At 45.2% G+C, this 12,365-nt stretch overlaps 2 protein-coding genes across 7 annotated transcripts in view; one reads left to right on the top strand and one right to left on the bottom strand.

Annotated features, from left to right (window-relative positions):
- The window catches only part of POLK (DNA polymerase kappa), a 33,684-nt gene extending 33,001 nt beyond the window's left edge, over positions 1-683 (bottom strand). For 2 of the 4 annotated variants that reach the window (XM_080373277.1, XM_080373279.1), the window contains exon 1: positions 124-682. The gene's annotated coding sequence lies outside the window, so the exon portion shown is untranslated. Of the gene's footprint in view, positions 1-123 lie in introns of all 4 variants that reach the window. The other 2 variants (XM_080373282.1, XM_080373281.1) reach the window with 2 other exon arrangements.
- A 110-nt stretch (positions 684-793) lies between these two features.
- CERT1 (ceramide transporter 1) overlaps positions 794-12,365 on the top strand; it is a 79,361-nt gene continuing 67,789 nt past the window's right edge. Inside the window, exons 1-2 of one of the 3 annotated variants that reach the window (XM_080373292.1) lie at positions 794-1,413; positions 4,376-4,510. In XM_080373292.1, coding sequence (XP_080229418.1) covers positions 1,318-1,413; positions 4,376-4,510 — 231 coding nt within the window. In that variant the 5' untranslated portion in view covers positions 794-1,317. The remainder of the gene's footprint in view (positions 1,414-4,375; positions 4,511-12,365) is intronic. The other 2 variants (XM_080373290.1, XM_080373291.1) reach the window with 2 other exon arrangements.

Below are 12,365 nucleotides of genomic sequence, written 5' to 3' on the forward strand. Positions count from 1 at the left end.
TCTCCACGTATAAATATCGACAAGAAGACGTATCTCAGACGTAATCCTGAAGAAAAAAAAAAAATTTGCTTCGTTCCCTAAGCTACGAAAATATTAGGCAAACAGAAGACAGGACACCGCTACCTGGCAGCGTAGCAGACCGCTGACCGCCACTTTCCGCCGTACTCATCGCACGCCTTTGGGGACAGCCGGTGAAGCAGCACGACAGCGGGCGGCGCAGGGGCACTCCGTCGGCCGGCAAGAAGCGGGCTGCCGAGCCCACCCGCGGCCGCACAGCGCGACCGCTTGGCACGCCACACTGAACCGCGACCGCTGCCGTCCGCAGGGCGACAGCCTGACCGGCCCCTCCGCCCCGCAACTGCGGGGAGCGGCCCGTTACCTGTGGCGGGACGGCACGTCCTCTCCTCACGCTTCACGCGGAAGTCGGCAGCACCACCCGCCCCTTCCTGCGGCCTCCGCGGCCACCATTTTTGTTAAGGGAAACGTTCAACGCTCACAGCCCAAGTCCCGCCGGTTTGAGGCGGGGACGGCGAGACCGCATCTCTCACACTAGCAAGCGGGGAGGGCCGGAGAGGCGCTTCGCCTCAGTAAAGAAAGAGCCCTTCCTTATCCCACAACGACTAAAGTAAACGCCGCCCCAAGCAGCATCGCTGCCCTCGCCGGACGGCAGCGGGAGCACAGTTTCCCCACCTCATCGGGGGCACACAGGCCAAACCCACCAGTAGCGCCACAGAAACGATGAAGCCAAGATGGCGGCTACCGGCAACGGGAGGGAGCCGGCCGCGGCGGCAGACTACATCTCCCAGCATGCCGTGCCGCACTAGCGAGCACCAGAAACTACGTTTCCCGAGAGGCAACGGTGGCCGGGCGGACGGCTGCGCGGGGCAAGACTACAACTCCCGTCAGGCACCGCGCGGCGCGGGCGGGGCTGGGAGGCAGGGCGGAGCTGCTAAATAGTGGCACAGCGCACACGGCTCGCGTGAAATGGCGGCGGCAGGAGCGGGAGAGCTGTGATCGGGGTGCGCGGCTGGCGGACGCGCGCTCGCCCCTCCTCCCCTCGCTGCCTCTATGTTGTGGTTCTTGCCGCGGGCGGGGGTTGCGGAGCTACGGTGAGGGGGAAGCTTCTGTCTGCGTACCGCGGCGCCCGCCGGTTGCTGGCAGGGACGGGCGGCTCCGGTGGCACCCGCGGCTGCGGAGCGGTGCCGCTCAGGCAGAGCCCGCCGGTTTCGTCCCTTCGGCAGGAGGCGGCTGAGGCTGCTGTGGGCGGGGGCCACTTCGGCTCTTCGCTGCTCGGCGGTGACTGCGGCTCGGATCTCCATGTCGGACAACCAGAGCTGGAATTCCTCCGGGTCCGAGGAGGACCCCGAGACGGAGCTCGGGCTGCCTGTTGAGCTCTGCGGGGTGCTCAGCAAGGTAAGCTGCTTCTCCCCCTCCCCACAGCCCGCGGCCTCTCCCTTCCCCTCTCCCCACCCCAGCCCCTCCGCATCGTGGCCGGCCGAAGGCTGTCAGCCCAGTCCGCCCGTCTCCTGCCCCTTCCAGGGGATCAGGCCGAGGCGCTCGATGGCGGGGCCGAGAGGCTTCGCGGGAGGCGCTGGCACGGCCGGGGCAGCCGCCACCTGATGGCGGGGAGTCTGCCAGGCAGCCGCTGCAGCGCCCGGCGCCAGCCGCCCGCGCCCCCCCCGCCTCAGCCGCGGGCGCCGACACATCCCCGCCGCCGGGCCCCCCGCCTCTGCGCAGCGGCCGCCCGCCCCTCCTCGCCACGGGAGGAAGCCCTTCTTCGGGCGAGAGCGGCGGGCGCGGCTCCGGCTCGGCAGGGCTGTTGGGCTGGCGCCGTTGTCGCCCGGCCCGGGGATCCTGGCCGCCCCGAGCCCGTTGCCTGCCCTTCGTGAGGAGAGCCGGGCCTGGGAGGCGGCGGCGGGGAGCGCCGGGGGAGGGCGGCTGCCTTGCGCCTCAGGCGCCCGGCCGGAGCCGGTGGCGGGGCCGGGTGCGGGCTGGGGCCGGGGCACCGCGCTCGCCTCCCGGCAGCTTCCGAAGGCAGGCGCAGCTCGTGGCCGCTCCCAGGAGAGGGCACCGGCGCGGGAGCTGCGCAGCCTGTAGTCCGGGTATCAAAACAGGGCAATAAAATATTCCTGCAGCAAGAGATACAGGAGGTGGGGAGGAGCGGAAGGAAAATGGCCCTAAAGCTTGTTTCCCCTAGTAAAAATAAACATTTTTTTTTTCTTTTACCACTGAAAATAAGATGACTTGCGAGTATGTGTCGGGTGCTACAGGGAAATTTTATTTTTAGGAGTACTTTGAAGTTGAATTAATGCAGTTTGAATTTAAATTATTTTTTTTATTACAGAAAGTGCCTTCAGAATAATGTTGAAATATGGTTAGGATTAAAGCGCTGTATTTTGTCTGCTGGACAGAAGCCCGTGTAGGAGGCATTGGTCACAGGATACAGAGGTCACAAACTGGCCCAGGATGCTGAGAAAACAGCAATAACAAGGCACACAGTCTGCTTGTGAGGGACTCTCTGAACTCCTAGCCTGAAAATCTTTTGAACCCCAGGGATGAGCAGAAGGTTCAGGAGAGAAGGAGGGTCTCTGTTTTCATTTGTAAGATTTTTGTCATCTAATGGTGGATGGGGAGTGAGAGAATGAGACTTAAGTGAGATGTTGCAGCAGTTAAAATGTGAGGGTTTGATTTAGTGCAGTTATAGTGATGGGTTTTTTCCATTGCAAAGTTTTACTTTGATTAGATGCTTCCATCCTTAGAAAGGATGTGATTTGTGGGATGTAATTGATTTTCATGTTGGCAAATTCAATACTTCAAGTCCAGATGCTTTTTCTTACTGGTGTAGCAGGTGAGGCTGTGGCTTCTGATATTCTGTAGCTTAGGTATGTGCAAAGTTCTTATACTTCTAGATGATTATGCTGAATGTAGCTGATTCTGCCTTTCCTGTGGGAACACAGGATGTAATGGGAATAGTCAAGTATGGTGAAACCTGTTGCAGTAACTATGCTTGAGGGATAAGTTTACCTGTTGTTAGTTGATGTCTTGGTAGTACTTGAGACAAACTAATTAAAATGAAATGGCATCGTAACAAACTTTCGGCTAAGGAAATACACAGTAAGTTATTAAAAATAGGTATAATTAAATGCTAAAGCCATAAAAGGAGGCTGCAGTTCTCTCCATGCTTAGTAGTGTTTCAGTTGCTGTGCCCTTCAGTAAAGAGAAGCTTTGAAGGAAATGGCTTAATTTGCTAAGAGAAGCTTATTCGAAGTATGTTGTGTTGGTCTCTAAAAAAACTTTCAAAACTCTAGGCTTTTTCTCCACTGTATCTCCTGGTAACAGTTCTAAGGTACACATGAAGAAACAACTTCAATGTGGCAGTCTTGAAGCACAAGAATCTAGATACTTGAAAAACGAGTGGCCATTTCTTTGCCAAAACCTTGTGCCTACCCAGTATACTTTAAGGAGCCTCTTAATCCATGGCACATCTTGATTGCAACAGCAAGCATTGATTGCAACAGCAAATGCAAGATTGACTGCTAGATTTGTCTCACTTTGTCAGAGAAGAGAAGGAGCTTTCCTCCCTCTCCCTTGTTCTTTTGCCCAAGATAACTTTGGGGTCTGTCTTTGACATGTTAATTAGGAAATATACCTACATGACTGCTTGTGCTACCAGTTCATGTATTAAGCACAGCTGGAATATCGGTTTCATTCCATGTCTGAATGAGGAATGCCTAGAAAAAGCTGAATAGCAAAAGGATGATTGGATGTCCGCTGATAAGTAAGTATTTTTGTAATGAGAAAGTTGGGAATTAAAACCTAAAGCACTATCTATGGGCAGTAGTAAATTAGTAAAGAACTGGTTGCTCTAGGCTATATCCTGTACTGTGGTATAATGGCATGCTTGCATTTATATGAAGAGAACTAGATACTTTAAAATTGTTTCTGTAGAAACTAACTTTTATATAAAGTAAATTATTTCATGTTCTACTTGTTTGGCTTTGGGTCTAATTCAAGATTTTAAATCAGGTGGCTAAACTTACCTTTGTGATTAATGTTTGATTTTTTTTTTTTCTCTTCCCCCCCTTTACTCAATTTGTGTTATAAGTATGTTTGTTACTTCTGTTATAACTGGCCTTGGCAATGCATTGCAGTCAGGATATCTGTTATCTTACTGTTCATTTGAAACAACTATTTTTTAGGACCTTTAGAAGTTTGTAACATTATTTTAGGAGCTCAGAGAAGAATAAAGCTCTCAATTTGGGAGAACTTTTAAAAATAAATAACTTCTCCTCTGGCTTGAAAGCCTGAGAAATATCATACACACTGTCTTTTATTGTTTTTCTATTACCTGATCTTTGCAATTTTTTTTTTATAGTGGACCAACTACATTCATGGGTGGCAGGATCGATGGGTAGTTCTGAAAAGCAACACACTCAGTTATTACAAGTCTGAAGATGAAACAGAGTATGGCTGCAGAGGTTCTATCTGTCTGAGCAAAGCTGTGATTACAGTAAGTGCTATTTCAGTATTGCCATCTTTTCATGTTTTGAGGTGTTAAATATTTGTAGGCTAATGTCTGCTGAAAGCAAACGTGGGGGTGGCAAGTTCTATTAGGTCATCTATTATGAAAGTTAGTGGTATCTGTGGAACACTGTGGAGCTGGGCAAGTCGTTCCTAGTAAGAAAACAACTATTCTCATTTGTGGCTGCAGTAAGCAGCTTTTTATCTCTTGCATTAGAGCTTTCTGTGGGTAGGGATACAGTTTGTCCCTGGAGGCTGCTAAGTTTTTTTAGGGGTTGGTCTAAGACCCTGGACCAGCTTCCCAGAGGGAGTACCATCTGTCATGGTCTTCATGCTTTGCACTTGAGAGAGTGTGTAGTAGTTCTTTGGCTGTACTTTCTGAACATCACTCTGTGTTTCCTCTTCTGAACAAGTTAGTGTGTTGCCGTGTTTGTCAAATGGCAAAAGATCCAGTATTACACTAGTAAGAATAAAAAGCCTACATTTAAATGAAATCTTGTAAAGGTGAATGGGCCGTAGAAGACAAAGGAAATAGTCTGCTATCTGTGGCTTTCAGTATTACCATCTGTATTAATTATTCATAATGCTTGCCAAAAAGCATGCCGTCGCTTTTCTGTGTTACTGTTAAATAGTCAGTCCAGTTACATGATTTAGGGGAAAAATAGCTGGACTTCTGTAAACACACAAGTTCTTAATATTTATGTTCTTACTCCCCTGTAATCTGAACAAAGGATGACAAATAAGAAGTTTCCTTTCTTACTACTGTTCAGCTTATAATTTTATTAAACGTTTTGATTTGAAAAAAAGACTGGTTTACTTATATCAACTGCATGCATTTTAGAAAAAAGCTTGTAAAGAAAAAGCAAATTTAACATTCAGTTGTCAGGTATTGCAATCATCTAAAAATTGAAACAATCTTCTCTAGTATTTTAAAACTTCCTTTAAAACTGCTTGAACTTTTAAAACTTAAGATTTGACTTAAGAATATATGGTGCACAACAGTCTCTACGAATTCTGGCTTAAGTGTACTTTTGACTGTCCATAGTAGTATCTATGTACTAATATATATATTGATATGTATCTATATATATATCAATATAATGATAGTAACATACATACTATCCTGTGATCAGGACTTCCAGAAAGGTCTCCAAGTTCACTAGCGAAGAGGCTTAAGATGTCAGCCAGGCAGAGATAGGAAGGTGGTGGCAAGGAGACAGGCCGGGGGATGTCTGGAAGCATGCTGTAGAGCACATCTCAGCAGCTTGAATTCCACAAGAAATTAGTCATGCTACTATTGCTGCTGTTATGTTTTGGTGAATTGCACCTTCTGAAGGGAGGTTGGTGAGCTTATTTTCTGACTAGGGAGTATGTAACACTGGAAGTTGGACAGGTAGCTTTTCCTGTGCTATCTGACACTTGTTACATCTGATAGCTTAGAGTTGAAATGTTGCATTTTTTTCAGTTCTGGACTTCTTGAGTACACTGAGAAGCTACGGAGTTGGAAAAAGAATGAAAAGTGGGCACAGTTCTAAAAGTTAATCAGTTGTTCCAGTTGTTCCATTTTCATTCAGGCTCATGCTTTGTGAGTGGTATTTGAGAGTTTAATTGTTTGATTGTGGTTTGGGATGGCGTCTCTGAAACCTGAGAAATTCCTGTTAATTATTTCCGACTGCAGTTAGTGATGTGTAAGTATTACAGGTTCAGGAATACTACTGGATCATTTCATGTCTTTAGGGTATAGCAATTTACTTTTGAAACTGTCATGCAATTATTCTAGGTCTTTATTTTTCAGAAGTTATTCTTCTAAGCCAGAATTTCAGCATAAATGCTTCTGATTTGAGAGTTGTTTGGTAGAAAACTGACTTTTTTTGTAAACCCATGTTTTCAATAGGAAATTATTATGCTGAAAGAGAAATGTTTAAAATAATCTTCCTGAGATACGTAGTTAATCATTACTTTCATGTCCTTTTATTGTATTACTAACTATAAGCTTACTAGCATGTGTTGAAATGCATAGAACACCAATAGCTGTTAAAATACATGTTGAGGTAACATGTGAAAAGTACTCTTGCTGTCAGTGGAACTTGCTGTTTACTGTATGTCATGTGATTACTTTGGTAAGGAGGGAAAGTGTGGTTTCTTACGGGCTTAATGTTCAGTAGCACTGATGTAGGTTTTAGTGAAGATCTTGATCTTGAATATTTTTGAACAGTCTTTTATTCTACTGTAACTTCAGTTTTCCTTGATCTTGCTGTTCCAGAGTCAGGTATAGTAACTACCTATCTCCTAACCTGGTGTATTTCATAAGTGGCCTTTCAGTACAGAGCAGGACATGAGTGGTATGAGATGGTGTTGATGGCTGTAATGTTTCTTTGTAGGAAATGGTGATTGTATTTTCATGAAGCTTTCTTTCAGGCACTCAAATTAGGTATGCAGCTTTGGATTCAGTGGGGAATGTAATGGCTTTCTGTGTGTAATTAGTGCTACAAGTATTATGGAATGTCAGCACTTCGGCATATAAGCATAAATTTGGAAAGCTGGTGTCACTGCATAGTCTAACTGTACTTCTGGCAACGAAGATCAGCCTCATGATAGTTCACAGTATTGAGATACCAATGTTTTATTCAGAAAGCTGCAGTCCCTTCAGCTCTTGTTTTATCATTCCTATCACATTGGGCAGAGATTGATAGACAAGTAATTCTACAGGGATATTTTAGAAGACATTTCTCTCTCCTCTTAATGAGGAGGGCATGTTAAATTAGCTTGTTAAACTTGCTTCTTTAGGTATTTCAAGCATAGAATTATGTCATCCCTCCAAAACATGCAGTTTGTTGTGACAGTGGTCTTCAGTCAAATGAAAAATAGGGGGCCTGGTTGGACTATTTGCTATATTGACTGCTAGGACTGAAAAGAGTTGATTTTTCTGGAATAGAGGACTGAAGGATGAGTATGTATTGTATACTTACTGGATTACATCAAGTAACAAACTGTCAAAAGCTGGCCATGTTAAGTTACGGGGGAGGACAGCGAAAGTCAGTACATCATGCTGTTTCTTTAAGACAGGTCAGGAACAACACCTCAGAATTGTTTAATTGGTTTCTAACAGGGTAGATAGAGGCTTGAACTCAAGTTTTGCTATGTAGTCAAGGGATGGGAGGAAATGATGGGTATTATAAAAAGTTCATATATGCACAGATTTAAGCTTTGTTATATTAATTTAGCTAATTACTAAATTAAATAATTAGTAATTTAGGACATCCTAAATTACTGCTGTAGCTGGTTGGCAATGCCAGATGGTGTTTATTGGAGATACCTTTCGTTACCATAAAGCTTTGTGGTTTTTCATTCCTGAAGTCAAACTTTCAATGGAGACTTGTGTGTACATGATTAGAATTGGATGTTGATAGCTGTCCTGTAGTGTTTGATCTGTGGGATTCAGCTTTGGAGTTGGGAGGTCTAAGGCTTTTAATGAAAAGAACTGACAGAAATGCTCTGTAGAGTTGGAAGTCCAGCTTCCCAGCAAGTTGTCCTTTCAGCTTGTACTGCCTCTGCCTTGATTACTGTGTCTGTTCTGGTAGTGCCTTTAGTGCTTTTGTGCAGTGACTTGCACCAACTCATGCAGTCAGGGTGTGATATATCAAGAATTACCTGGTATGTGTAGAATAACTTCAGCTGGAGCAGAGCTCTCAAGGCCATCTGTTGTGCCCCCTCCACTTTAGGCAGCCTCACAGAAAGGCCAGCACTAATTTAATCCTGGTGGTAGTTTAATATATTTTCAAACCTGTTTACAAATTATTAACAATAAAATGTTTCTCATGCATTCTGGGGTATTTCCAGAAAGGATTTGGCTCCTTTGCAGGGGTCTCTGTGGAGGACCTTGAAAACTGCATAGAGAAATATCACATTTGATAAATTTTAGGAATGCTTTCAACTCAGCTATGTGTGAATTTCATATTTTTTGTCACTAGGGGTAACTGCCTTTACAGGAAGAGTTCCAAAAGCTTAGAGTTCCAGCTTAACCTTCAGCTTTTCTTCAGATAGGATTTATGCTTGCCTTGTTGTCTTAATCCAGTCGTTGGTCTTCATCTTCATTTCTGTGTATATTATTGATGTAGGAAAATTTCTTGATTTCTAAGTTGGTAGCTTAAGATGCAGTAAACTATGATAGAGTAATTTTCCTTGGGTTTGGTTATACTATGATGATGCATACTCATGGCAAGATCTGAAGAGAAAGATGCTTTTGTTTATTAGTCTTTTTGTTAGAATACTTTGGTTTTATTGTGTTCTAAAAATGTTTAGACAGTTCTCTGGAAATGCCTGGACCAGGATTGAGCAATAAATTCAGTTTGCATAATGGAGATGTTTTCAACAAACCAGATTCACACACAGACACCCCCCAGTAATTAAAAGCAGTGTTGCATAATGAAGGCAGTAATGATGTTTTATGTTAATATACAAGTTGCAAGCCATTCACCTCCAGAATGGTCTTGCGAAAGGATGGATTTCTTATTCTGTTGTGTATCTGTTGTGAATATTTGCAGCTCAGGAGAGGCAAAAACATAGAAAACTGAAGTCTGCCTGAGAGAGACAGCTTAGTGAATGGTCTTAGCTTTTCTCCTAAATAGCACATAGCTATTGTGAAGAATTTAATAAATATTCATATTATAAATTAAGGCTGGTATAAACATGTGTTAGTTCCAGTTTATGAAAAGAATAAGAATGCTATACATAAGAGCTAAACTGTCAGTTTCCAATTTTAAGCTTCTCATTTCCTTACATATAGACTGAAGAAAAAGAGTGAGATGGTTCTTTCCAGTAATCAGCCACTAATAAAGACTTAGCCCACTTTTTAAAGATACAGTTAGTTGAGCAGCTGCCCTTTCTAACTCTAGCAGGATTTCTGGATTATTTATACTATGATGCTGGCCACCATTAATGAGTGGGCACTTGTGAGAGGAAGTACTAATTCTTAAAAGTAGATTGACAGTTTAACAGAATGAATCATATATTTGTCAACTTAAACATACAGAAGCTTCCTGTGAAACCTTGTTTCACAGGAATTTTAGACTCTACAGATACTAAAGTTTTAGAATAAAGGTGTATTTTTAATTAACAGAGATGTCAGTATTAGACAAATATTCTTAGTATTGTTTAAAACACTCCTAGCATGAAGAATCATGTCTTCTAAAATACACTTTAAAGATTTACCTTAACACCAACAGTACCTAGGCATTTCTCTTAAATCTTATGCAAAGTGAAGCGTAACAGTATTTTGAATGCAGTTGCAGTGATGGCGTATAGAAATGAACATACTTGGAGGACTAACATGGGTAGATTTTGAAATAGCTTTTTTCTAGCTACTGCTCTGAACTTTGATCTAACAGACCTGCTTATGGTAAAAGAAGAATGATGTAATTGCAGCTTTTATATACTGATAGGTTTGATTCAGGTTGTTGCAGGCAGCATTGGGAATGGTGGCTTTCGGCAGCTGAAAACTTTTATTTAAAAAGCTAAGCTGTAAATCTGTGCCTTAGACAGAAATACGGTAGCAGTAAATTGGTAACAATTGCTAATTGCATGGGAAAATATTGTTTCCAACTTTCTGAGGTTGGAATACAGTCTGCTTCAGTATGAAGTGACGAGCATTTAATTAAATAATGCATTTTCTGTAATTTGATAGTGCTTCCTCAGCCTTAATTGCTAATAAAAAGATTACTAAACTAAGACAGAATACAAGCCCTAACTTGATTTGGATTTATTTAGTAGACAATGGCTATTAGTACTTTAAGGGTTTCGTGTCTTCCTTAAATAACCAAGTAGCTAAATCTGGACTGGTGAAAATTCTTGGCTAAATGGGAGAGAAAACTGAATGGGTATTCTAGACAGAGGCAAGTGTGGTCAGGAATGTTTACTCATACGTGAAAAGCCCAAGACGATTGGCATTTTCCTCTCCAGAATACAAAGAGTAACAGGAGAGTGTCAGGAGAGAAAAGGAGTTGATGCTTGTGAGATAATCATAGAAACATTTAGGTTGGAAAAGACCTCTGAGATCATCAAGTCCAACCATTAAGCCAGCAATGCCAGGACAGTCACTAAACCATGTCCCAGAGCACTTCATCTATGTGTTCTTTAAATACTTCCAGGGATGGTGATTCCATCACCTCCTTGTGCAGCCTCTTCCAATGCTTGACAACCCTCTCAGTAAAGAAAGTTTTCCTAATATCTAACCTAAACCTCCCCTGGAGTAACTTGAGGCCGTTTCCTGTTGTCCTATTGCTGGGAGAAGAGACCCACCCCCACCTGCATACACTCTCCCTTCAGGTAGTTGTAGAGAGTAATAAGGTCCCCCCTGAGCCACCTCCTCTCCAGACAAAACAGCCCCAGTTCCCACAACTGCTCCTTGTGCTCCAGACCCTTCCCCAGCCCCTTGCCCTTCCCTGGACACGCTGCAGCCCCTCTACGTCCCTCCTGCAGTGAGGGGCCCAAACCTGAACACAGGGTTCGAGGTGCAGCCTCACCAGTGCCCAGTGCAGGGGGACAGTCCCTTCCCTTGCCCTGCTGGCCACACTGCTTCTGACACCAGCCAGGGTGCTGCTGGCCTCCTTGGCCACCTGGGCACCCTGCTGGCTCATGCCCAGCCGGCTGCCGACCAGCACCCCCAGGCCCTTTCCCACCAGGCCCTTTCCAGCCGCTCTGCCCCAGCCTGTAGCGCTGTGTGGGGCTGGTGTGACCCAGCTGCAGGACCCGGCACGGAGCCTTCTTGAACCTCCTCCAGCTGGCCTCGGCCCATCGGTCCGGCATGTCCAGACCCCTCTGCAGAGCCTCCTGCCCTGCCGCAGATCAGCGCTGCTGCCCAGCTTGGTGTCATCTGCAAACTTACTGAGGGTGCGCTCGATCCCTTCATCCAGATCATTGATCATCAATAAAGATATTAAACAGGACTGGCCCCAGTGCTGAGCCCTGGGGAACACCACCTGTGACAGGTCACCAGCTGGATGTAACTCCATTTACCATGACTCTCTGGGCTCAGCTGTCCAGCCAGCTTTTAACCCAGCATAGAGCACACCCGTGCACACCATGAGCAGCCAGTTTCCCCAGGAGAATGCTGTGGGAGATGGTGTCAAAGGCTTTACTAAGGTCCAAGTAGACAACATCCACAGCCTTTCCCTCATCCACTACGCCGGTCATCTTGTCATAGAGATCAGGTTCATCAAGCAGGACCTGCCTTTCATAAACGCATGCTGGCTGGGCCTGATCCCCCATTGTCCTGCACATGCCACGTGTTGGCACTTGGGATGATCTGCTCCATAACCTTCCCCAGCCTGTAGTTCCCCAGATCCTCCTTCCTGCCCTTCTTGTAGATGGGCATCACATTGGCTAACCTCAGTCTTCTGGAACCTCCCTGTTTAGCCAGGACTGTTGGTAAATGATGGAGAGCAGCTTGGTGAGTTCCTCTGCTCTTCAGTACCCTCAGGTGGATCCCATCCAGCCCCATAGACTTGTGTGTGTCCAAGTGGAGCAGCAGGTCACTGACTGTTTCCTCCTGGACTGTGGGGACTTCATTCTGCTCCTCCTTGTCCCTGTCTTCCAGCTCAGAGGACTGAGTACCCTGAGGGCAGCTGGTCGTGCTGGTAAAGACCGAAGCAAAGGAAGTATTAAGTACCTCAGCCTTTTCCTTGTATTTTGTAGTAACGTCCTTCTGTCTCTGCCTGCCAACACTACCACCACCCCATTCAGTAAAGGATGGAGATTATCCTTGGGTGTCATTTTGTTTGTAACGTATTTTCAAAAACATCTTTTGTCCTTACAGCAGTGGCCAGCTTGAGTTTGAGCTGGGCTTT

The sequence above is a fragment of the Falco punctatus genome (assembly GCF_963210335.1).
Source record: "Falco punctatus genome assembly, chromosome: Z".
NCBI classification, from domain to species: Eukaryota; Metazoa; Chordata; class Aves; order Falconiformes; family Falconidae; genus Falco; species Falco punctatus.